General features: G+C 39.5%; 1 protein-coding gene and 1 pseudogene across 1 annotated transcript; both read left to right on the top strand.

The window, feature by feature from the left end:
• Positions 1 to 300: 300 nt before the first annotated feature.
• Positions 301 to 8,163, top strand: LOC146164084 (uncharacterized; annotated as a pseudogene).
• Positions 8,164 to 14,527: 6,364 nt separating this feature from the next.
• On the top strand, positions 14,528 to 22,597 carry LOC146164083 (pancreatic lipase-related protein 2-like). The gene is made up of 11 exons (XM_083381044.1): positions 14,528 to 14,643; positions 14,881 to 15,080; positions 15,242 to 15,501; positions 15,590 to 15,769; positions 16,013 to 16,256; positions 16,595 to 16,693; positions 19,119 to 19,243; positions 19,465 to 19,615; positions 19,920 to 20,046; positions 20,390 to 20,587; positions 20,871 to 22,597. The coding sequence occupies exons 2-11, from the start codon at positions 14,966 to 14,968 to the stop codon at positions 21,127 to 21,129; spliced, it is 1,758 nt and encodes a 585-aa protein (XP_083237170.1). The 5' UTR covers positions 14,528 to 14,643; positions 14,881 to 14,965; the 3' UTR covers positions 21,130 to 22,597.
• The last annotated feature ends 206 nt before the right edge of the window (positions 22,598 to 22,803 follow it).

Below are 22,803 nucleotides of genomic sequence, written 5' to 3'. Positions count from 1 at the left end.
AGGTTCTGACAACAAAGAAAAATAAAATTTGCAGCAGCTGTGTGTACAATCTATGGAATTGCAGAAATAACGGTCTAACTAACAATTGGGCATTAGGTGTGGATGAGGATAACCGTAAACGTAAACTGTAATTTTTTTGACCTAACAAAGCACTTTTACAACAGAGTTGACCTAACGAAGCACTTTTACCATAAATATTTAGGAACACAGGTATAATTTTCAACGAATTACTCTAAAATGTTAGGTTTAATATTAGCAATTATTTTGTGCGGAGGAAGCCAAGCGCAGACCAGCTGCAGTATGACAAATCCTTGTAAGCTTAGAGGTAAGGTTCACAGCATACCTTATTACTATACTGTTTCTCTTAACTATAAGTAAAAAGTAGACATTATTTAAAACGAATTGTTTTTTACAAATATGTGTTTAAGGGGTGGATGTTTTTTTTAGGTGGCGACGCGTTTCACCAACCACCCGTCCTTACCTCGGTTAACGGCAAACTTTCTGTCACATTAACCGCTGAAATTGGAAACTTCACTGCTGATTGGTTGACTATACCAAAACGCTCCTTCAACGGCATTTTTCCCGGACCCACCTTACGAATTGCAAAGGGCGACACTTTGGAAATTACGCTGGTAAGCATTTTTATATATACCTTTACAATGTATTAACCCAACACGATCTGCTCGCATAATACAGGTTTTATTAAATGATTTTTAATATAACAACCCTTTTTATAAATTAAAGAGGGAAATTTTGTGATTTGTGTTTCGTGTTAAGTTAGTTAAGCGTGAAATTTTAGAGTTTAACAAGTACAAAAACGTTGCTGTGACTTTTATTGCTCATGTGGAACTGGCAAACGCGAATGCCATGACAAAAATGCACGCTCAATAAAGCTTAATCACGCGCAGCGACATAACCTCTCATGCCGCAATCGCACTGCACAATGTTATAACCTACTACTTACTAAAGTTTGATTCAATGTCTCATTTTCTGTTGAATTTTTTTAGATAAATAACATTCATCATCCGAAATCATCCAACAGACGGGTTCTCAACATAACGAATATACACGTTCACGGTCTCCATGTATCAAGCAAGGTAACAAGATGTTTTACAATGACTTTATTGTAATGTTGCCAATCCAATGTAAACATTTCCAAAATACTTAGGTAATTTCTTGCATTTAACAGCTTTTGCAAGTAGACCATAGCGTATTTAACAAGTAGACCAAATGGCACTGGTTTTGTCAAATTCCAAGTCATATAATATTTAACTTTAAATATAATGTATCCCTTTAATGCCTACAGGCGCCCGCTGATGACGTATTTATCCATGTGGAGCCAAACGGCGGAAAATTTATCTACACTATAGGCGTCGACTCTGACCACGCAGCCGGAACAAATTTCTACCATACTCATGTACACGGATCAGGTACAATTCAGGTATAAACACACGTTGTAGGCTTACACCTTTGTTGCCTGTGGTGAGGTTTGAACTTACGACCTATAGTCCATACCGCGACTGTTTCTCTAACGACTTAGCCTGCTGTTTTAAGTTTTTTGTTTGTTTTGCGCCTATAGGTTGTATATAAAATTAAAAAAACGAACAACATATCATGGATATAGCAATTTGCACCGGTTTGGAAACAAATAGGGAAGAACTGATAGACACATTATACGTAAAACGACGAAATAATAGCCTGAAGTGGTACGTCGATAATAATATTTTGAATGAATGCGCTTATAGTTGGCAGATGGGATGGCTGGAATGTTGATCGTAGAAGACAGTCCCGGAGGTGAAACGCCGGAATTTTTGAAGGCCGTCTCATGCCCGTTTCATTGCGAACATGACGTCCAACTTGCTTTCCAGCCTTTACTGTTATACTCGAAAGTAAATGGCTTTTTTGCTCACGGAAACTTACAAAGTTGGACAAGGGATGGCTTGGATAAGTAAGAAAAAAGTTTATTTAAAAAGTACCACTGTGTAGCATTTTGTTGAATGGTGGTTCTCAACCGAAACAGTGGTTCTAAACCTTCTAAACATTTCGTATGTTAACCCTCTTACAATATTTTTTTGATGATGCACAGTGTATTATAAAATGAAGGCTAATCAAAACAAGAAAAGGGTTATTTTCAAACCAAAGTTTATTTCCAAAATGTTTTATTTTAAATGACATGTATTCAAGCCTGCCTTTCGTTCAATTTATCGCTTGACGTTCCTAATTACTAATGATTCATCAAATGCTGTTAGGCGAGCAACTAACATGTAATACCAGGTGCAGAGATTTCGCATTTTTTAAAGGGTGTTAAGTTTTAAAGGAAACATTCTATCGTAAAACGTGCAAATTGCGCTACGGGGTTACTCAAGGTCATTTTTAGGCCAATATTCAGCGTCGTGCCAGTACAAATCTTTGTTACTATCGACTGAATGTCCAGAATAAAATCAAGGATCGCCGTAAAAACGTCAGACCGTATAAAACACAGACGGATTACAAAGGCTCGACCCGGCAAGCAATTTAATGCGGCCCGTCTGCAGTGTGGCACTCTCTTCAACGAAAGTTTAATAAACTTAGCCTACTATTAATATATTTTTTGCTCGATGCGTTCCGTTTTTGACATCTTGTGGCCTTATTGAAATGCGACCTAAATTGCACATTTCTGCACAACTCCAAACGTAATAATTACAAGTTCGTTAGCCTATTGGTTTTTACACCGTTAGTGTATGAAGCATATTACGCGTATTTAAAATTCTATTTTTGACCCCACCCGCCGCAACATTTTAAGTTAAAAAAAATAATTGCCCATCCCTGGTCTTGACGCATGTAATGCCATTCGCTTGGCTAACATAAAACGGAGTGGAATAAAAAAACCTGGCGAAGTACAAAAACAAGCTTTGCAATGACTATAATAACTAATTATAAGTTAAAATTAAATTAAAATAAAATGACTGATTTGTTAAATTATTAGAAAGTTAGTGCATTTATTCGTTAAACGTCGTTTATTTTAATGGCTGTATTTGTTTTTTAATGCGAAGTAGTAAAACAATTGAAAACACATTAAATGCTAAGCAGGGGGCCACGAGCGTTGAGAGCCTATCAAAGGGGGCCACGAAGCATAAAAGGTTGAGAACCACTGATCTAGTTAATAAAATTCCCGCTCGGATTTAAAGCAAATATCTTACACTTAACTAAAAAACTAATAGTCTTTACCGTAAATAACATTTATAAAGCAGTGTTAACCCATGGCTCCAGCACAGAATAGCTGAAAAACACACACTGAAGTATGGATCTCGTAGCTGTGTAGGAGATCACACAAACTTTTCAGATATACTATTTGTCACTCGTCTAGCTCTATAGCAACATATATGTTGGGCCCCATAAAACGGCCCCAGGTTGAGAAACTCTGGTATCGTTAACAGACGAGAAAATGTGGTTCTTGGTATTGGTTGGTCACCCCTGGTCTAGTGTAGTCCTTAACTCTTTAACTTAGGTTTTTTGTTTTTAATATAACCAACTATTAATAATAGGATAGCTGTGTACAACCCTTTATTTATTTCTTACAAGCAGTATATCAGCTAAATTGACTATGAAAAAATGATAAATTATTAAATCGGTCAAATTTATGTAATGTATTAACTTTAAGTTTTTACCTAATAAACCCTAAAGCAGTGGTCTCCAAACTTTTTATAAGCGACCCCAGTTTAAATAAATTAAAATCAGAATTAACAATGCGACCCCATTTTTGTTTTCATTTATAACACTGCTGGAACTAAGTAACACGAGTGAATATACGTAAATTATACCCAGTTTAGAGAACTATGGCTACATATGTGCACCAAAATGATTTATTTTAGACAGTTTTATTTAAATTATGAATTTGGATTTAGCACACGAACGAACACCAAAATTTAAATTTGTTTCCACCGCAAATTGCATTAATTGTGATGGTTGCGCCTGCATATAGTGTCCACCAGTTTTGGAAAACGCGACTCCACTTTGCATAATGTAAAGCTCTACTTCCGTGTCATGCTCTACAAGCGATTTACGATGTTTCATTTTTAATATGCTCATTGCGCTGGATTCCATTAAACAAAGCCATTTGGTTGAAAACGGAAAAAGTAGTTGACTCACAACATTGGACAAAGTCGAAAAAATTCATAGCATCGGTCTTACAGTAAATATTTATTTTCCGAAAGCTTTGCAACATGCAGCTCTAAAGAGCTAAAACGCCTATTTTGTAGGATTATTTTTCCTATGTACTCGGTCATGTTTATTAGTATGGCGTCATTGTAAAGAAAACAAAATAGCCTACATATATCGTCCCAAAACAGCAGAAATATGGTGAGATATGGCGACCCCAGAAAAAATTTAGGCGACCCCACTTGGGGTCGCAACCCACAGGTTGGAGACCACTGCCCTAAAGCACATTAAAAAAATAATTGAATTCTGCCTAAATATTTATTTCCCTTGTTAATAGGATTTAATACCAAAATTAGCTTTTAAGTGATAACTGAGCTGCAGTGAATAACTTTAAGCGACATTGTCTTTATTAAGCAACGCCATTAGTGAGCAATTATACACGATGTCGATACCCTATATATTTAGCGATTTGAAATTCGGCTTGTCAGCCGCAATCGTCTCCTTCCCAGTTTTATGGGCTCATACATTCAGATTGTGTACGTAATTGTGTTTTTAGGATCAGGGGCATATCCAGAAAATCAAAAAAGGGGGTCCCGAATTTTCAACTTAGGGCATTCCCCTATTTTTCGTTTATCGTTAATAAAAAAATAATCACGTCATAAACTAGTGGCAGGTATGACGTCATAAAATAGTGATTTTGTAATGACGTCATAAAAACAATCAGACACAACCAATTAACGTCTAGCAAATCGAACTTTTCCGACGCAAAGTGAACATGTTCAGGGAAACCACTTAGTATGCAATCGTTTTCTTCAGGCAAATAACTAAACCAAGACGGTAAAATATGTGTGATTGATTTTGGTAGCATCATGTTTCGACTATCAGCAGCGCATTTTCCTAAGCTAAAATTACAAGCACGTTTTTCGCCACCTGCAATATTACACATTGTTGGTTTTCCCGGGTGTTGTTATGCCACGATTCGTGCAACATCTGCGCCGGGCAGTGTGCTTAATCAGCTAAAATACAAGCTGCGGTTGAGGGAAAATAAGTTGTGTCAAATACACACGAAACACGTGATCTTAGCATATGGTTATAGAGAATAGTTCTGCGGTAACAATCATTACATAAAAAGGCCACGTTGAAAGTCACAGTTAATCACCTCTTAAGAGAATCTGCTTCAGTCAAAAAAAATGTCGTTGTTACACCAACATCAGATATTAGCGCGAACAGCAAGGGACATTAGCTGCGCCTAAACTCTACCTTTTTAACGATAAAAAAGAAAGAAGGCTTTACTTTGCATTGTCAATTGTCAAACACAGCCTTCTGATATTCAGCCAACCTGAACGAATAACGATAGGCGAAAGAGAACATCACCGCTTAGGAAGGTAAGTAAAACCCTGACAAAAACGAACAAAAAACGATAACATCACTAACGAAAAGGGGGCGGTCCGGACTTGTAATCGTACAATGCGCCACAATTTTGAATTGTAGTTTATAGTGCATGTTTGCATAACAAATTGTTGGATACGATGTGTAATAAAGGCCCCTGCAATTGGATTACGCCAGTGAATGCAAACATGCCAACATCGCCCTTTGGCAGCTATTACATTTGTTTAAACTTGATATGCTTTATGGATATATTTTAGTTTGAGTGGTTACAATGTAACAAATGGTGGAACGTTAAAGGACTGGGTTGAAGATCCTGCAAATCAAGTAAATTACTTTACCGTCAATGGACAACTGCTTCCCGTCATGGAATTAAAAACGGGTCAAAAAAAGAGATTTCGGTAAGCTACGTTTGGAAGAGCAAATTCTTTGAAAAGTGTGAAGCAATGATACCTAATTGTTCTCATTGGCGTAATTCGTGTTTTTCGTTAACACCAGAATGCTAAATGGAGGACCTGGTCCTATTTGCAAATTGAGGTAGTGGACGAAGAGATCGCAGTTGATGGCTTGTATTTAGACGAAATCAGAATCCCAAAAATGAACAAATCTTTGCTGACATCTGGCAACAGGTTGGACTGGTTGATTTCTTGCAACAAAGCTGGAAATTACACGGTACACTTATGATATACAGATTAACATTTTATAATTTTAATTTATCATTCCATTCAAGATTTCCCACCGAAAAGCAATATATTCAACATAGAATAAAAAAAAAAAAGAAGTGTCATTTTGAACAAAAAAAAAGTATAATATAAATATTTTAAAACTGCTGTATTTTAAACGCGACCATGTATGTCGTTTATGTGAAAATAATAAAAACCATGTCCGATTTTAATAGTGTCTCAAGAAATCCTTTATTATGGCCTCATAAACACCAAATCGTCTAAGTTCAGTCCTTGTTTGCAACCCAGTCCCCAGAAACAGCCAGTCAAGCGTATATTTGAAATTTAAGTCGGCCTCTTCAGAAAAAACGTTACACCGTCGTGAATTGTTCAATGTTTCTTGAATAAATATGTTTCTTGAATAAGTTGAATTAAACAGCTACTTTGTTGCAATAGACAAAATTTCAAAGTTTCACGTTGAAAAGTGATTACATGCGTGTGTCAGCTATAGACCTAATTCTGGTTAGCAGACTGCTGAAAACAACAAACCTTGAATAAAAAAATGTGTATAGTCAAACGGAGTTGCAAGAACTAAATGGTTAGCAAAGATAGTTTAAACAAATAACCAACACGTTTACACAAAAAACGTGTCATATAATTTTCCGCGTGCAGTCGTTATGTGTCCAAGAGGTACATGTGGTTCTGGAAGTCCAATCAACAATTATAAAGTTTCTTTGCTGTAGGGATTTTTGTTTGTAGATAGGGAATTGTTTCTTCCGTTGGCATTTAAAAGAGGGTCGCACTTCATGAACTACACGTTTTTGATGAAGCATTTAAAGAAAAGCCCTTCGTACCCTGCAAGTGGCATTTATTAAGGTCATAGAAATTTTATTCACTCTTATTATTTTTAGCAGCTTGATTACTATTAAATATAAGAACTGAAAAAAAGTATTTCAAACGTATACAGTTGTAAAGCATATATACAAGAACACAAATAAATCAACAAATATTACGTTTTTTGTTAGGATGTGTGTCTTGTGTGTTTGCTGAGGTGAATATTTTTTTTAACGTAGAAAATATTTATTCAACCTAATCCTTTTAATTTGGACTCATCAAGAACAAATTGATTTAAAAAACGTATTGATATGTAAATAACAAAATTTGTTTATATAGGCTTCGTCAGTCTGCTCTATATTGTTAAAATAATCGTTTATTCTTTTGCTGACCCTGCGGAACCAAATCAGTTATGCTGTCGAGCTTAGTTGATATTGTTGGCATTCAAAAAAGACAAACAGCTACTATATGGAAATAGTTTTAAAGTAAATAAAGGTGCAAACTATCCCAAACAAATAAGAAAACAATTTAGTCGAAATACAGATTTAAAAAAATGTTATAAAGGTATAGCTGTATATTTTGAAATAGGAAATCGGCTAATTACACAAATCAACGAAAAAACACACCAAAAAACGCTGCAATTTTCAATCCTTACACTATTCAAATACACTTAAAAATGTTGAACCCTGTTATATCAACAAACAAACACCAACGCGGTAACGCAACCCTTACAACACCGATAAAGTGCATTTTATAAAAGATTTTGACCATAACTTATTTTGAGAAATTTTGAGCGAACGTGCACGATTGCTAAGTAAAAAAACGCCTAAGTTATTACGGTTTTTAACTCAAGTTTTCTTGTTTTCAGGTTCGTTGCTCCCACGATCCGCGCGATGAAGCTTCCCTCAGCAATCACACTTTTTTTTCTTACGTCAATTCGCTTTTCACCATGGTCGTTAAAGACAGGAACAGCACCGGTGGGACATCTCTCGGTAGTTCTGAATCGCTTCCGGCTCGGCCAAGTTACGTCAGTGACTTTCGTAATGTACCTGACGACGAGATAAAGGGTCGGTTCCTTGTTGAAATGGGAGCGTTCTTCAACATGAACCGCGAAAGGTTCACGACGGAAACTTTCTACAGGTAAATATGAAGTAATTCAAATTACCAATCATGGCAGAGTAAATAAGGTTAAGTAGGCTACATTATGAATAATTTTATGTAACATTATAAGCAATTTTAGGATAACATGCTGGTGATTTTCTAATTACATGAAAACTTTTCTGATATTTAACATTTTTGTGCAGTGTTCCATTAAGGATATTATTGCGACAATGAGTTCTTGCGACAATAAGAACGTCCGCTTTTGTACAGTAATCGATCTAATCATTTTCAATATGCTTACACTTTAGATACAAATTTAGAGTTGGTGAACTGCAGGAGTGGTATATTGTCAACGCCGGTCACTTCGTACCTCACTTATTCCATATGCACGCCAACCATTTTCAAGTAGGGCAACAATTTTTTAACACAAATTCCCTAATTTTAAAGTAAGTTGCCAAATTCTTCAAGAATTTGTTTTCTAAAAAGATAATCAGCTACGAGCAATTCGAAGGACCATATACAATTTTTAATATGACCAATTTTGGAGACTGGAAAATGGTTTCTAAGGATGGCGAGTTGTGTGATTTTTAACACAGAATATAGAACAGTAAGTGAATACAAATTTATACATACACACATACATATATGTAAATAAATAAATAATATACAAACAACTTATTGAGCGTTAAGGTGTCCTATTTGGTATTTATTCCGACATACCCGCTATTTTGTGCAAAAATACCGCGATCCGATTAGATACAAAATGACCTTTTTAATATAGCAAAACAGGCAAAAATAGCATTGGCCCCGTTTACATTTCAACCTAAGGTTCTAAAACTTCAAAGGGTCGTGCCCTCCTTTATATATTTTTTAAACTGGCAAAAACCTTCACGTCTTCTAGTTTTAAGTATTGGACGATTACCGATGCTTTCACATTACACGTGGTATCGCAGCGGTTCCCAAACTGGGGTCCGCGGACCAAATGGGGTCCGTACAGCAGTTTCAGAGGGTCCGCAAGGAGAATTAGTTTTTTAAGTTTTTAAACATTAGTCCATGTTTTAAACATTATCTGTCATCTTTATTGTTTTAGTAATGCTTTATTATTCCAACATAGCGTGTTTTATGATGTCTATTGTGACATTATAAAGCATCTATTATGTTGTACTACCTGCTAGGAGCGAATCGTCCGCATTACTTAGAACAGGGTGGTCCAAACCCAGTTGCAATTGCAGCCAAATTGATTTGGTTAATTAAACCTTTTTGCGCGAAATGATAACGTCTTTGTAATTTAGCGATTGGGGAGTATGCAACATCTCTTTTACGCGTACATTCTACGCTTATAAAATGCAGTCTTTCTAATTAAAAAAAATTGTCAAATTCGCAAATTTTTCGCGCTTTGCGCACACCACTTTTCACAGTCTCATAACATTCGATTTTATTTGCGCACAAGTTCGACGACAGAAGCAAGTTTCTGGAGCGCACCTGTCTTTCGATATTACTTTGTGACGTTATCTTTAAACATTTCATGCCTCGACCAACGAAAAACGTTGATCCGCTCCTGGTACGCATTTAGCCTACTTTATGTGGCCCGCAAAGAATACGCAAGAAATATTGTGGCCCGCGATGCTGTCAATCGTGGACCACCCTGAGTTAGAAGGTTGTTACATTAGAAAGAATCGTGACTGCACTAGTGTATTACAAGAAATATGGGTCAACTGACCGTTGAAATTTTATAGGGCCGCGAAATATCAAAATAATTGCAGCGGGTCCGCCAGGCAAAATTTTTAGAAAAGTTTGGGAACCGCTGTGGTATCGGCTTTTTTGACGTCATGTGGACCACGATAGGCAAACATTTTCAAAAAATCACGTCACAATACAAATAAACTTCATAAATCTGTTGATTACGGTCTTAGAAGTGTGAAAGTAAAATGGAGTCTAAATACAGTCAGTGCAAAACCGTTTTGTTTGTAATTAAACTGCTTTCTTTGAAAAAATGATTACTTTTCGAATATACATTAATATTTCAATTGGGCCTTCATGTACCCCCTAAAACTAATTCACGGACCCCCAAGTGGTCCATGAACCCCAGTTTAAGAATCTCTGGTTTAGACACAATAGAACATCTCTAGAGAAAAATGTGTTGACCAATACTATATGAAAAATAAAAAAATATAGTTTTACGCTTGTTCTAATTAATGCAAATCTTTAAATGTTTCCCATTTTCCATTTATATTAGGATTTACGCAATGTGCCGAAAGAATTAAACATATTGTGTGTGCTTTCTGTAGTATTTACTGGTATAGCAGGGTCGCACGAAACACTATATGTTCTAAAATCCAGGCTGCAACTCCTGGTGCGCACGCATTGAAACAACCCTTTATTTTGACGAATACACTAGCAAAGCTAGCAATTCAGGTCAGACACAATAAACTGATCTTAAAAGATATATATATATATTTCGCCAATCAAGGCATCGTCAGTATATCTGAATAAAAACAAACGCAACAGTATAAGAATAAGTCAGAAACATTAAAAATTTAATAAAACAAAGTAAAATAACTAAAATATAAAAAAATACTATTAAATTGTAGTGACAGCCAATGTGTGCAACGCCTGTACAGAAACAATAAGCACGGGTCGAGAGAAACGCGGCAACGCAAAACAAAGGCACAACATTGCAAGGCAAAAAGAAAAAGAAAAAATGGAGTAGAGGCGTAAGGAAACGATAAGAACCAGACAAACACTATTTAATTTGGGGCAGTACCAGTTTTTTAATAATAATTCTAGCTTTAATTTTGTTTAGCCAACTATCCTCACAAATGTCTAACATGTGGAACGGTGGCTGGGCAACAAACTGAACAATATAACATCTAGAAATTAACGGTCTACTATCAAGAATAGCGGGGTAGGATATGGCGTAGTGATGTTGCAGTGCGGTTTTGTCACTTAGACCATCGTTTTGAAACGCGTTCTATAAAAACGGTGGGTAGACCAACGGGTGGAAAACTTATTTTTGGTTTGCCCCACGTATTGTTCTTTGCACAACGTGCATTTCGTAACATATATACCGTAATTACGGCAGGTAAGCGCTTCCTTAAGCGGTATAGCATGGCTATGTGTGACGTTGAGCTCACCATTGCGATGTGTTTGTATCATCATATCACAGGACCCAAAGGAAGTTCTTTTGATGTGCGACGCCATCTTATGCCTATCCGCTTTTTAAAACCCACAAAATAAGCGTGGAAAACTTGCCCAACATCAGTGTCCGTGACATACCTGTCAGATTACTGCAATCGTCCGGCCATACGCTACTGTCGAGAATAACTGCATTTTTGGAACTAATTTTAAAACCCATCAGCGTTTCCTATTGTAATCAAGGTGTATCAGAATACTGTCCATACAGTAGCGATTACGTTAAGGACTGGTGATGTGGAAACTCAACAACTACGGCACCATCGATTTTAAGTTTTCCACAGACAACCTTCATAGTGCACAAAATGGGCATTTTGCGATTTTTCGACCAGGGCTTAGTGACGAGCTATGGAGCCACCTATTAGAACTTACCCTTTCATGAACGAAACATAGAGGAGGAAAAACGACCGACTCCTGTTAATAAGCGGTTGCGTCTCACATTCGCTGTTCTCGACAGCTCTGGGGCGTGTTAGCGAGCCGCGAATATGGATGCATGCAGCTTTGTCTTGTTTGTTGATCATTTTTCTTCCCAGGTTTCCTCCTTTCATTCTAAGGCAGTTTTGCTATCAAGGATGGCTTTCTTGAAATACTGTGCTGTGGTTGCAAAGAAGTGCCGTGACTTCAGTCACATTGCCTGCGCACAGTCTAAGATTTTGCTGTGCAGTACGTCAGGGCACAAAAAAGTGCCCTGCGCGATTGAGCAAAGGTTGCCCAACCCCCCAACTCCTTGGTGTTGGAACCCCAAGTTGTGCCAGTGAGTCTCCTAATTAGTGCAGCTCATAGGGTGAGACCTTGTTCCTTAAACCCTTAAGATTTTTTCGAAACGTTAGGCAACGGTCCAGTATCACCCAAAGGTACGTGGGGCTCGGGTCAAAGGGAAGGTAGGAACCGTTACATAGGATGCGTAACTATCCGGAGGCTTCCCTGTTGTTTAAGTGGAAGGCGGAGGCTACAGACTTTGTTTCGCTCAGAATCAGTCTCTATTTTTCAAAGGTATGTTGAGAGTGTACCGACAACCTTGTCAAGATTACTTTTGACAGTTTCTCAACTCCGACTGGACGTTAGTATGGCGATGTCATCTGCGAATGAATATTTGCGGACAGTGGTTTTGGGAAGGTCATACATGTTTAAGTTGAACAGCATCGGTGCAAGCGAAGAACCCTGTGGGACCCCATTTTCCGACTGGTAAAACCATGAATCAATACGAAAAGTTGACTACTTATAGTCTCTTTTACTATATTATGGAAACATTATAGGGGCAGATCCACAATTTTAGTTTGGGAAAGCCATGAACCTGTGAAAAAGTTACGTCATAACCTGACATCGTGATACAAGTAATCTTAAGCAATACGACAAAGCGTTAAGTATAAAACGATATGTGACGCATTGAGCACACAGGTAAATTTCGCACATGACTCGAAATAATGGTATTCATAAGGATATAAGTTGTGAGGGCCATTGCACCACCGCTGTACAGAAATCACGTAAACAGTTTTTTTTTTTTTACATTGGGACTGTTATTGGACTGCAGGACGTTTTATTTATTGTTTTCTTTTAACCAATTAACTCAGTTATTTTCGTTGCTTCCCAGTCTCTTGAATTTTCTATTCGATTACAATTATTTTTGTTCAATTTATACTAGAGACTGTTTATAGGTAACACGCTAAAATGAGGCTGCTTCCTCTTTAAATACAATGTCCTTTAAAATTTGAATTGTTTTTCCGTATGAAGTAAGGTATATTATGTTAAAGTAATAGAAAATGTTATTAAACGTGCAGGAGGGGGCGCCAATAGTTTGCCCCCAGGCGCAAAATACCCTAGCTACGTCTCTGATCCTGCATTGGATATCAAAGAATGCCTGGTATATAATTTTCTTGATTGAAATAATGCCAATTAGTTTGCTTGATTCTAACTGAATGTTGGCGTAATTATAATACCGCGACACTGAATGTTGGCGTAATTATAATACCGCGAAATTTTCATTATTTAACAAAAATGATTGTATCCTGTAGTTTTTGAAGCAAACAAAATGTGTGCGCTGGGTCAAAATGTTCGAAAACCACAGAGCCCAGAACGGTAGCCTACATGTAGGCTATAACTACAGGTTAATCATCACTGAATGATAAAAAGGCCTAGTAACAAAGCATACCATTAAGACATCACAAAGGAAGCAAGGTTTTATAAACTGTGGTTTTAATGAATTAGTTAGTTCTGCAAAAATAAATTCCAAGTCGAGAATCCTTTTTTTATCAGGCAGTTAATGTATAGAAGTAGAAAAAACATTTAAAGTAAGCGACACACAACACGATTATTTCAAAAAAAATTACCTAACCTAGTCTCTCATTCAAAATACAGTCAATAGCTGCAAGTCAGGTGTCATTAGTTTTTAACTGCTAGGCCTGCTATTCTCTGAAATAAAATTTTCGTTTCGACGAAATGAGAACTGTCGAGGTTAACATTTAAATATGGTTTTGTAACTTTTTAACAACGCAATTTAGCAATTATATTGGCAAATAACTACAGTTTATGAACTCTATACAGTAATATGTATTTTGTTTTCTAAAGCAATTCTGTATGACGTTGTGTTTAATAAAGGAGGTTATCTACGCTAGTAAGCTGAATGAACCAAACGGTCGCCACAGCAACAAAACAAGGATACCAACTGGAGCGAGGAGTGCCCGCTAACAATTCAGACATTCACGGGTCACTATAGGGCAAATGCTTGTGTGACCTGTGAGAGGTTACTTCAGGTCAAATTAAAAAAATGCGCTTTGCGTTGATGTTAAGGATTGAAAAGTAAACACTGTTAAGAAATCGGATAGATCACTCGATGTTTATTCATACAAAATTGACTAAACAAAAAGTATGTAAAAAATTGAAGTTTTAAAATGCATTACTTTTTAACGACAGCTCGGCAGTACAAACATACTTTTATCGTTTAACGGTGTTCTTAACTGTAACGAATTTAATTTAGGGGTAAGAGCAGCACGCTTACATCTCTTATTAATCTGTAAAACTCCCGATTTCATTCATTACGAACTGAAAATGGTTACCACGCCTGTTGCGCGAGGTAGCAGTCGCATACGCGGGCTCTGATTGGTCGTCTCTGTATGGCCTGACCCCTCAGATTGGAAATCGTACTACTACGGGTCAACCGAGCGTGAAAGCCGGCTAAAGAAGATTGCCAGTCGACTCGAAGCGACCTGTCAGAACACCAGACTTCATTCGTATTAGCTTGTGTGCTTGAAACGCAAGCAGTGCATCGCTGTGTAAACATTAGGCAAGGAAATGAAGTTGCCAATAAGATGGAGAAGCAAGAGAAAACGTATAGGTATAAGAAAGAAAAAAATGTTTTCTTGCTGTATTTGGTAAAGCGCACACAGTTAGGTTATAGAGCTACTTCATATAGTTTAAAGTTGAGGCTAAAGTCGTTCTACTAGTTAAGGCTAAAGTCGCTCTAGTCACATTTACAGTGTTTAGGACATACAATTAAGTTAAAAAATAAATATCTGGGGTATTGTTACAACTATCTAAATAAATGATTGCCATGTACTGTTATGTTTTTCAGCTTTTTCTAGGCTACTCTGACTTGCCTAAGCTTAACTTATTTATTCGTGTAATAATTCAAAGGCACCAAAAAAGAAGACGCCAAAATGAAACGTGGCGTCGTAGCCAAAATTCAAGAGCTATCAAAGTATCAATTCACTGTAACCGCAAAATTGCTGTTGTTCTACCTTGCTATATCATTTCATACGGAAAAGACTTCGGGTAAGTTCGCCATCTTGCTTTTGAACCATATTGATTTTTCCTTTTCGATAGAAATTTTAATTCGCATTTTGCGACCTAATGATTCTGAATGTAGACCTAGCCATAAAGCCGTGAATTGTTTTCCTAATCGTTTTGTTCAACTATCTCTGTTTTGTCGTCAGGTTTAAGGCACAAGCACTCTATCGGTACCGAAAACAAGCAGACAATTTGTTATTCGCCCCTGGGATGTTTCGACATTCTTCCGCCATTTTCGCCTAAAATGCCGCTTCCGATGTCGCCGAAAAAAATCCAAACCGGTTACTTCCTTCGCACACGACTCAACCGACACGAAGACCAACCTATTGAACCAGAGCGTCAAAACTTAACCGAGTCTTACTTTGACCCAGCTAAGCAAACCAAGATTCTCATTCACGGATATGTGGTACGTTCGACTAGACGTTAATTAAATACAGAAAATAACGTAAATTTAATTAACTTAAAAATTCAACATACTTTTTTTTCTTTAAAAGCTTGTCAAATCGCATCTCGCCAAATGGGTTCCTGAAGTTACGGATGCGATACTTTACAAGGAAGATGTGAACGTTATCCAAATCAATTGGGTTAAGGGTGCCAGAGTGGAATACGACAACGCCGCCTCTAACACCCGCGTCGTTGGCGCTCAAATTGCCTTTCTTATCAAAACTCTCATGGTAAGCGCTGCTTTTGATGTTTACGGTGAAGGCGTATTTTTTGACCACAGTAGGCTTTTTAGGGATGACAAAAACTAAAGTTTAGGATAGTATAATATATTAGAATAGACCAATTAATTTTAAAATTTCTACACAGGTAAAAATCTCAATCGTCTGGATTAAATAACCACAGCACAGCAAATGAACCGAAAACATGTTTTCTTGTTAACTAAATTTACCAAATCTTAACTTCGTTTCATACAGGAGGTAACTGGAGCGCGTGCAAAGGACTTTCACTTGATTGGATTTAGCCTGGGCGCACACGTCGCTGGATTCGCCGGCAAAAAGGTCCAGGAGAGCGGCAAGCGATTTAAGGTGGGGCGTATCACTGGACTAGACCCGGCCAATCCCGGCTTTAACTTTGAAGACCCACGCGTTCGTCTGGACAAGAGCGACGCCCAATTTGTGGACGTGATTCACACCGACACCAGCACCGTTCTCGGCATGGGTAAGGCGGGGATATTTTAACCGCTTTCGTTGTTTTTGAAAAGGCGCGCACACAACGCCAGCCGTTGGCCATTTTCTAATTTCGTCTCGTTCCGTATTGGCTTCGGACTTTCGAATCAAGACGCTTGTACGTAAGGCGTGTAGCGCGTAACCTGACACCAAGCTTCCCCATTTTAGTGCCGATTGAATTCCGGCTTTATTCCCCCGTGAAGTATTTTTGTTTTGTCCTTCTCTATCCTTACACACAAAAACGTCTATTTGAAGGCTGTTGCGGAAACCCGGCCAATGCATCAGTCTATTATTTATTGCCCCCGTTAACGAGCTTTTCTTTGTTTTTAGCGTCTGGTATGGACCGCCAACTCGGTCACATCGACTTCTATCCAAATGGCGGTGCTGACCAAACGGGTTGTCACGGTGGTTCGAAAAACTGGATGCAAGGTATGTTTTACACTTATTTAATGTACGAAAAAATAAATGTTAGCATTTTAGTTCGACAAATATAGCCTGCTCGCTGTTCTTGAAAATCTTCCAACGATTCTAATTACGGTAAACGCCTGCCCTTGTAACAGTTTAACGACACACGCGGCGCGAAATACTCAGGGGAGAATATCATCGACCTTGAAAGCGGGCGAAGGCTGCGCGCTAATCTTATCCCTTCCATATGCTACACGTCACCGTACGGAAAATGCGTCATGGTGATCGCGTCATGCGAAACCGAAGGCGATTGGCTGAGACGCGTAAGGTGGGGCAGGATACTCGTTGCTGCCCTATAGTAACCTCTCGAAGCGACCTCTTCTCGCTTCATTACACTCTAAACAACATACGGTAGTTGATAATTATTATGCGCGTCCGACGTATATGGCTGTGATAGTGCTAAATTGTTGCGCGTTTTCTAACCCGATCGCAACACATGCGAAACAACGTTGCGCTGTAAAAGGGCGACACAGATCCGGAAGTTATTCAAATCGGTGGTGTGCGCAAACGCATGCAACACGCGTCCTTCAAATCCTAGCACGCTGTTCCAGACCGGTCTAAGCAAACACTCTTATCAAGTGCTCTTATGTATTTTGGTCGAGTTTGTCGGCTGTAATGTAACATGTAAACGGTGTTTGTACAAATGTTGGCGCACCCAAATGACGCCTCGAAGATAATCACGCCATCTTACTCAGCAATTCTTAATATCTCACGTGATTTAATACCAATTCTGATTACAAATTGTTTACTGCTTAAATATCGTCCAATGGTAGAAAAAATGGATTGTGTTTAGCTCACGTGTTCCTGCATTATTTTGAAATTTCGCTTCAAAAGAATATTTTAAAATTGAGTTTGTTATATAACGCAACATGTTGGTTGATATCAATTACTTCACATTTCAAAAACACTATGATCATCCAACAGTAATTGATGTAATGGGGAGAGGGGGGTCTTATGAAGACAACTCGCCGACAGCCACTTTCTATTTCTACCGACATCACGCCATAAATGACCACGCGCGGAATTACGTCACCTGTGACTTGTCCAAACATGGTCACTCAATGTAAGGGACTTTCTCTCTCGCATTGGAAAAAAACTTTCGTTTTGTTAGTCCTGTGATGGCGAAGTGCCGCTTTGCAATGGTCGCGAGTCACGTGTGCTTGTTTTAGTGACACGTCGAGCGACCGGCACCACCTATTCCAATTGTGTGTCTATGTGTGCCGGGCGTTCCGCGCGCTCCAGACCATTCACTTTTAAAAGAATGCGACGCGCTCGACCTAGCTCTTCAAACCTTACGATCACGCCATTTCAACGAAGTCGGGCACGTCGAGCCTGGCTGAGAAGTACCAGTGACCGAAGGTAACCCTGGGTGCCTTTTCGGTCGGTTGCTCGCCACTACCGACAATACGACGTCGGTGGCTACGTGAGTCATTCTACGATGCGCAGGTCTTGGAATTTTAACAATTGGAAGTGACGCGCGCTTCGATAAACAATTTAATACCGTTTTTGTGAGTTACAACGTAGTATTACGTCAAACTGTGCTGATAGCGGAAAATGCTGCGCTTTTATAGATCCCAACCAACGACTCTAATCCCGCTTTTATGTGCTCCACTCTTATACCACGCTATAGCGCCGGCCCGTCGTGGTTACATACCATGTCGGGCGCTACGGGGTTACTCCAGCGCAATTGCCATCGTCACGTTGAGAAAATATGGCTAAAATCGATCGCGAACGGGAAGCTGCTGTCGCCCGTAACCCGGTGTCAGAAATTTTATCGTGATATGTGAACGGGCCACAGAATCAGCTCGCAAGCTTCCGACTAAATTGGGCTTGTGTTCTGGCGAGACCGGCAACGTTTTTGTTTACTCATAAGCGCGTTATCGCCTCGTCTCTTTGTGGTATCGGCGCTGCAGCAACGCTTCGCTGTTGGCTGTTTTCTTGCGCCTGGTTGAGGCACCGTGACGTCACGCATAGCGAGGTGCGAAATAACTTACGCCTCGGGGCAGCAAGTTTTCGTAGTTCGCTACGAGTATGCTGTTGTTGTCCTTGCACTGAAACTGTCGGACATGGTAGATTTAGTTTCTGGATGTTATTGCGCACTTCGAAATGGAATTTCTCCCTGGCGAAACCGGTGATAACGATGTTAATTCAGTTGCACGTTCCAAAAGAAAAATGATTTATCATCACACGGCTCTGTCATAATTTCTTTGTGCGACCGGTTGAATTTCAGTAAACGTTTACTAAAAGGCTTTTGTTGTTATGCCTATCGGAGTAATGTGTCTTAAGTAACCCATTTTTAAAAATATATATTTGCTTTTCCATGCTACATAAGAGATACAAAAAATGAAACAAAACATGTATATAATAATATCGATATTATGTTGTCTAGCTGTCCGCGATCAAACTGTGTGCGATCATCTGCGAGCTCCCGAGCTTTTTAAGCATAGCATCAACGCAACCGACCCCTACCACGGCATGGACGCGTACAAGTGCGATAGCTACGAAAAATTCAAGGTAAGTAACGCATTCGTCGCTTGTGAGATCAAATGTCCGGATTAAAAGTTTTTGAACGCATGTAACACTTGGTAAAATCTGCTATGCCCTTTAAATTTCCAACAAGAACCGTTTCGGAACGATTGTATTATAAAGGTAGCAAACTTTTATCCAACCTTAATTTTTCTATCATTGCCAGCGTTTACTTAAATTCACTGTTTAATTCGTGCTTCGTTTTACAGCGCGGCGTGTGCCTCCGCTGTCACGGCAGCAACGCCCTACACCGCGGACGCAACCGCTGCAGGAAGATGGGTTACTGGGCCAGGCCACTGTTCGGCCGCAAGAACCAAGTCCGGTACTACCTGACTACATCAGCACAAGCGCCCTTTACAGGTTGGTGCGCTCAAAAAAAAAACACTGCCACGTTTCAAAAATACAAGTTCGTACTGCTGAAGTATACTCAGACCGCACTTGACGCGCCCTATTTTTAGAAGTTGTCAGGGTGGCTCAATGTACAGTCGCAGTGTTTTTAAAGCATAACGTACATAAGCACCATTCCATTTTGGCTGTAGGCAATAAAATCCAGAATTTGGGAGCACTGCAGGCGGGATTAGGCGGCCACAATTATCCAATGGTTTAATTTATGATATCCGCCGAATTGCAGCACCTCCTCACATTTGGTTGTTTGTTGTTGCAGTGAAGCACTACCAGCTGCGGATCCACTGGCGCAACCACACGCACGCATCGCCCGACGGTTTCAAGGCCAAGCTCTTTATTACGCTGCACGGCGCCAACAACACAACGCCAGAAATTGCGCTCAACGAGTAAGCGTTTTTGTTTTCTCAACGAGCAAGGACGGCAGTTCCCATATAGATTTAGAAGGGCTGTTTATCCTCGGTGAAAGCTATTTTTTTAATAACAATTGGGAGGTTTCGAAATATATCTTTATTCATTTTTAACGTAGTGACTGTTCAGGTATGGGCTTTGATATTCTTACAACGTAAATAACGATTCTTTTTTTATTTCAATTGTAATAAATCGACAGGTGAACAGATTTTGACCAGCACTTTATTAAGTTTCGTTACGAATTTTTGCAAGTTATCGATAGAATCGCCGGTGTGGTAACGAAAAACATACAAAATTGCTAACTTCTGATCCTCTCCGCAGCGGCTCTACGTCCCATGTGGTCGCGGGTTCGTCGACTCGCCTTCTTGTTACTCTAAACGCGGAACAAGATGTCGGTGCGGTGGAGCGGGTTACCTTCCGCTGGGAGCAGCCCTCTTGCTGGAACCTGTTTTTTAACTGTCACCGCGAGAACGTTCGACTTAAGCGCATCAAGATCTTCGATGCATCAAATCAGAGAAGGTGTGTGTTCAGTTACCGATGTACTAGTCTATGATTGTGCCATTTTGTATGTTATCACAAAATATGAATACCGCATTTTTCGCAAATTTAGTCGAAACGTTTTTCTTGAAGGTAAACAGTTGAACGACTCGGTATACAGTAAATGCCCAGGAATGCATGTTTGCGTTTTCCGCATGCCTTAAAACTCGCGCTAACCGCTCGCCTATCGCGCCTCTCAGATCTGGTAACCTGAAACCGATGCACGTTACCCATTCATCACATCACAAACTTCGTCTGTTTCCAGGTACACCTACATTCCTCTGCACATCCGAACCGGAAAGGGGCGATCTACGACGCGCGAGGTCTTGCCCAATACCCCATTCGAGATGATCCGTCGCCCCTACCAAGGACCCCACGCTGGACCGCCCGACGTCGTTCCTGCAATCATCCCTGTCAATAGAAAGCGTAGTGCCGAAGGAACCGCCTCTTCACCAAAGGGCTCCGTTCACAGTCGAGTCCTTTCGTCACTATTGGCGAAGAAGTCTCGGACTGAAGGGGCCTAGGGTAGGAAATCCCTGGGACTTCCTTGTTTGTCTGTTGTTTCCTGTTGGATGTGACTCGAGCCGGGGAAATTTTGCGGCGTTGTTCTGCGCCAGAGATTTTCCCTCCCCTGCGCACATTACCCACCCGGAGGGGTCGCGCTCGAAATAAACATTAAACGGCTGAAGGCAAGTGTACTGCTTCAAAATTTGGTGCTGACGCCATATGTGTGCAGTGGTGTTGGTACAAATGTTTCGTGACGGCGAGAAGGCGGAAACGTTTGTGTCTGTAAATTTGCTCTGCTCGCAAACTTACTTTTGCAAATTCTTTATAACATATTATATATACATATTCACTAGTTTTGATACATTCGTCTTCCGTTTTGCTCTCGGTCGCGCAACCGCTACAGAGTCGCTTTGCTTCGTATTTATTTATATTTATTATTGCGCGACGCCGTTTCTTTATTGTGATCATTTATTGCGCCCCTACAGAAGCGTTCTGTACACAAGACTCCTGTCGAGCCTCAAGCGGCTAAAATTCACCCACCCTACCCCGTTTGTACGATACAACACACCAAACGCGCAAAACAACCTCGCTTGTGATCTTTCGGAAACCTTAAAACATTTCGTGACCACAACTTGACACCTGGTAACTTGCGCAACACTTCCGCCAAAGATCAATCTTACCTTCCAAGCACCAATCGGTGGCGAGGTTACTCGGTGCCAACCACTTAGATATGATTTGTCACCTACCTCAATAACTAATCACAACGGGCCTTAACTGGCAATCGATCCTCTAGGAATCCTCGGACGCCGTTGGTGGCCTCGGGAAGTGGGCTGACCAGTTCATACCTCAACATTGCAACATTTCAAAGATAAACCGGATCCGTACGCGTCATAAGTGCCTTTATATTTTCCTTACCCTTTAAATGAAGTGAAGCACCCGAAAAGTCGGCCGCCGACACACTCGCTCGAGCCAAGTGCAATATCGGGTTCACCGAAGAAGGGCGATTCGTTTATTTATTTGCCGAATCGTGATTGTTTCGCGCGTAAAAGAAAGACGCGCCACACTTTACACCCACACGCGAATATATATTTATTTAATTTATGCCATACACTGTACAACTTCATATCACGAAAATCGTATAGACCACGATATCTGTATGACATATAATAGAAAAATATTGTTAATGTACTTTCTTTGTTACCATTTTTGTGCTATACAATATTTGCCTGTACACGACGAGCATTGACAGCGTACAGGTGGAATAACTGCATAATTTTCCTTTCATTTATTTATGGCGTTTTTGTTGTTAGAAAATTTTTCGAGCGTTGGAATTCGTTACGGTTTTAGCATATACTTTGCAACGCGGTCATCATTCTTTGGCATTCTTTTCGAACCCCCAAGTTCACTGTGACGATACTTTTGCGTTCTTTATTTTATTCTCGGTGATTTGTGAACGTTATTTTTTCCGTAAAAAAATGTTACACATACAAACTTGCGGTGAATGATTTTGTAAGAAGCCATCTTGTTTGGTCAGCATAGGTAAAAGCAATGGTCGATTCGAAAAGGGTACAGAACAGACGTACGGTTAAGCTCTCAAAAATACATTTGCTAGGTCATCAGTTGTCGATAAGCGATCTGCCAACCTACAGAGTATATCTGTTTCAAGCCAAATATGTCATCACCTTTGTGGA

Source organism: Ascidiella aspersa, chromosome 2, assembly GCF_963924565.1.
Source record: "Ascidiella aspersa chromosome 2, kaAscAspe10.2, whole genome shotgun sequence".
In the NCBI taxonomy this organism is placed as follows: Eukaryota; Metazoa; Chordata; class Ascidiacea; order Phlebobranchia; family Ascidiidae; genus Ascidiella; species Ascidiella aspersa.
The sequence above is the reverse complement of the archived record's forward strand: the minus strand, read 5'-3'. Positions and strand labels throughout refer to the sequence as shown.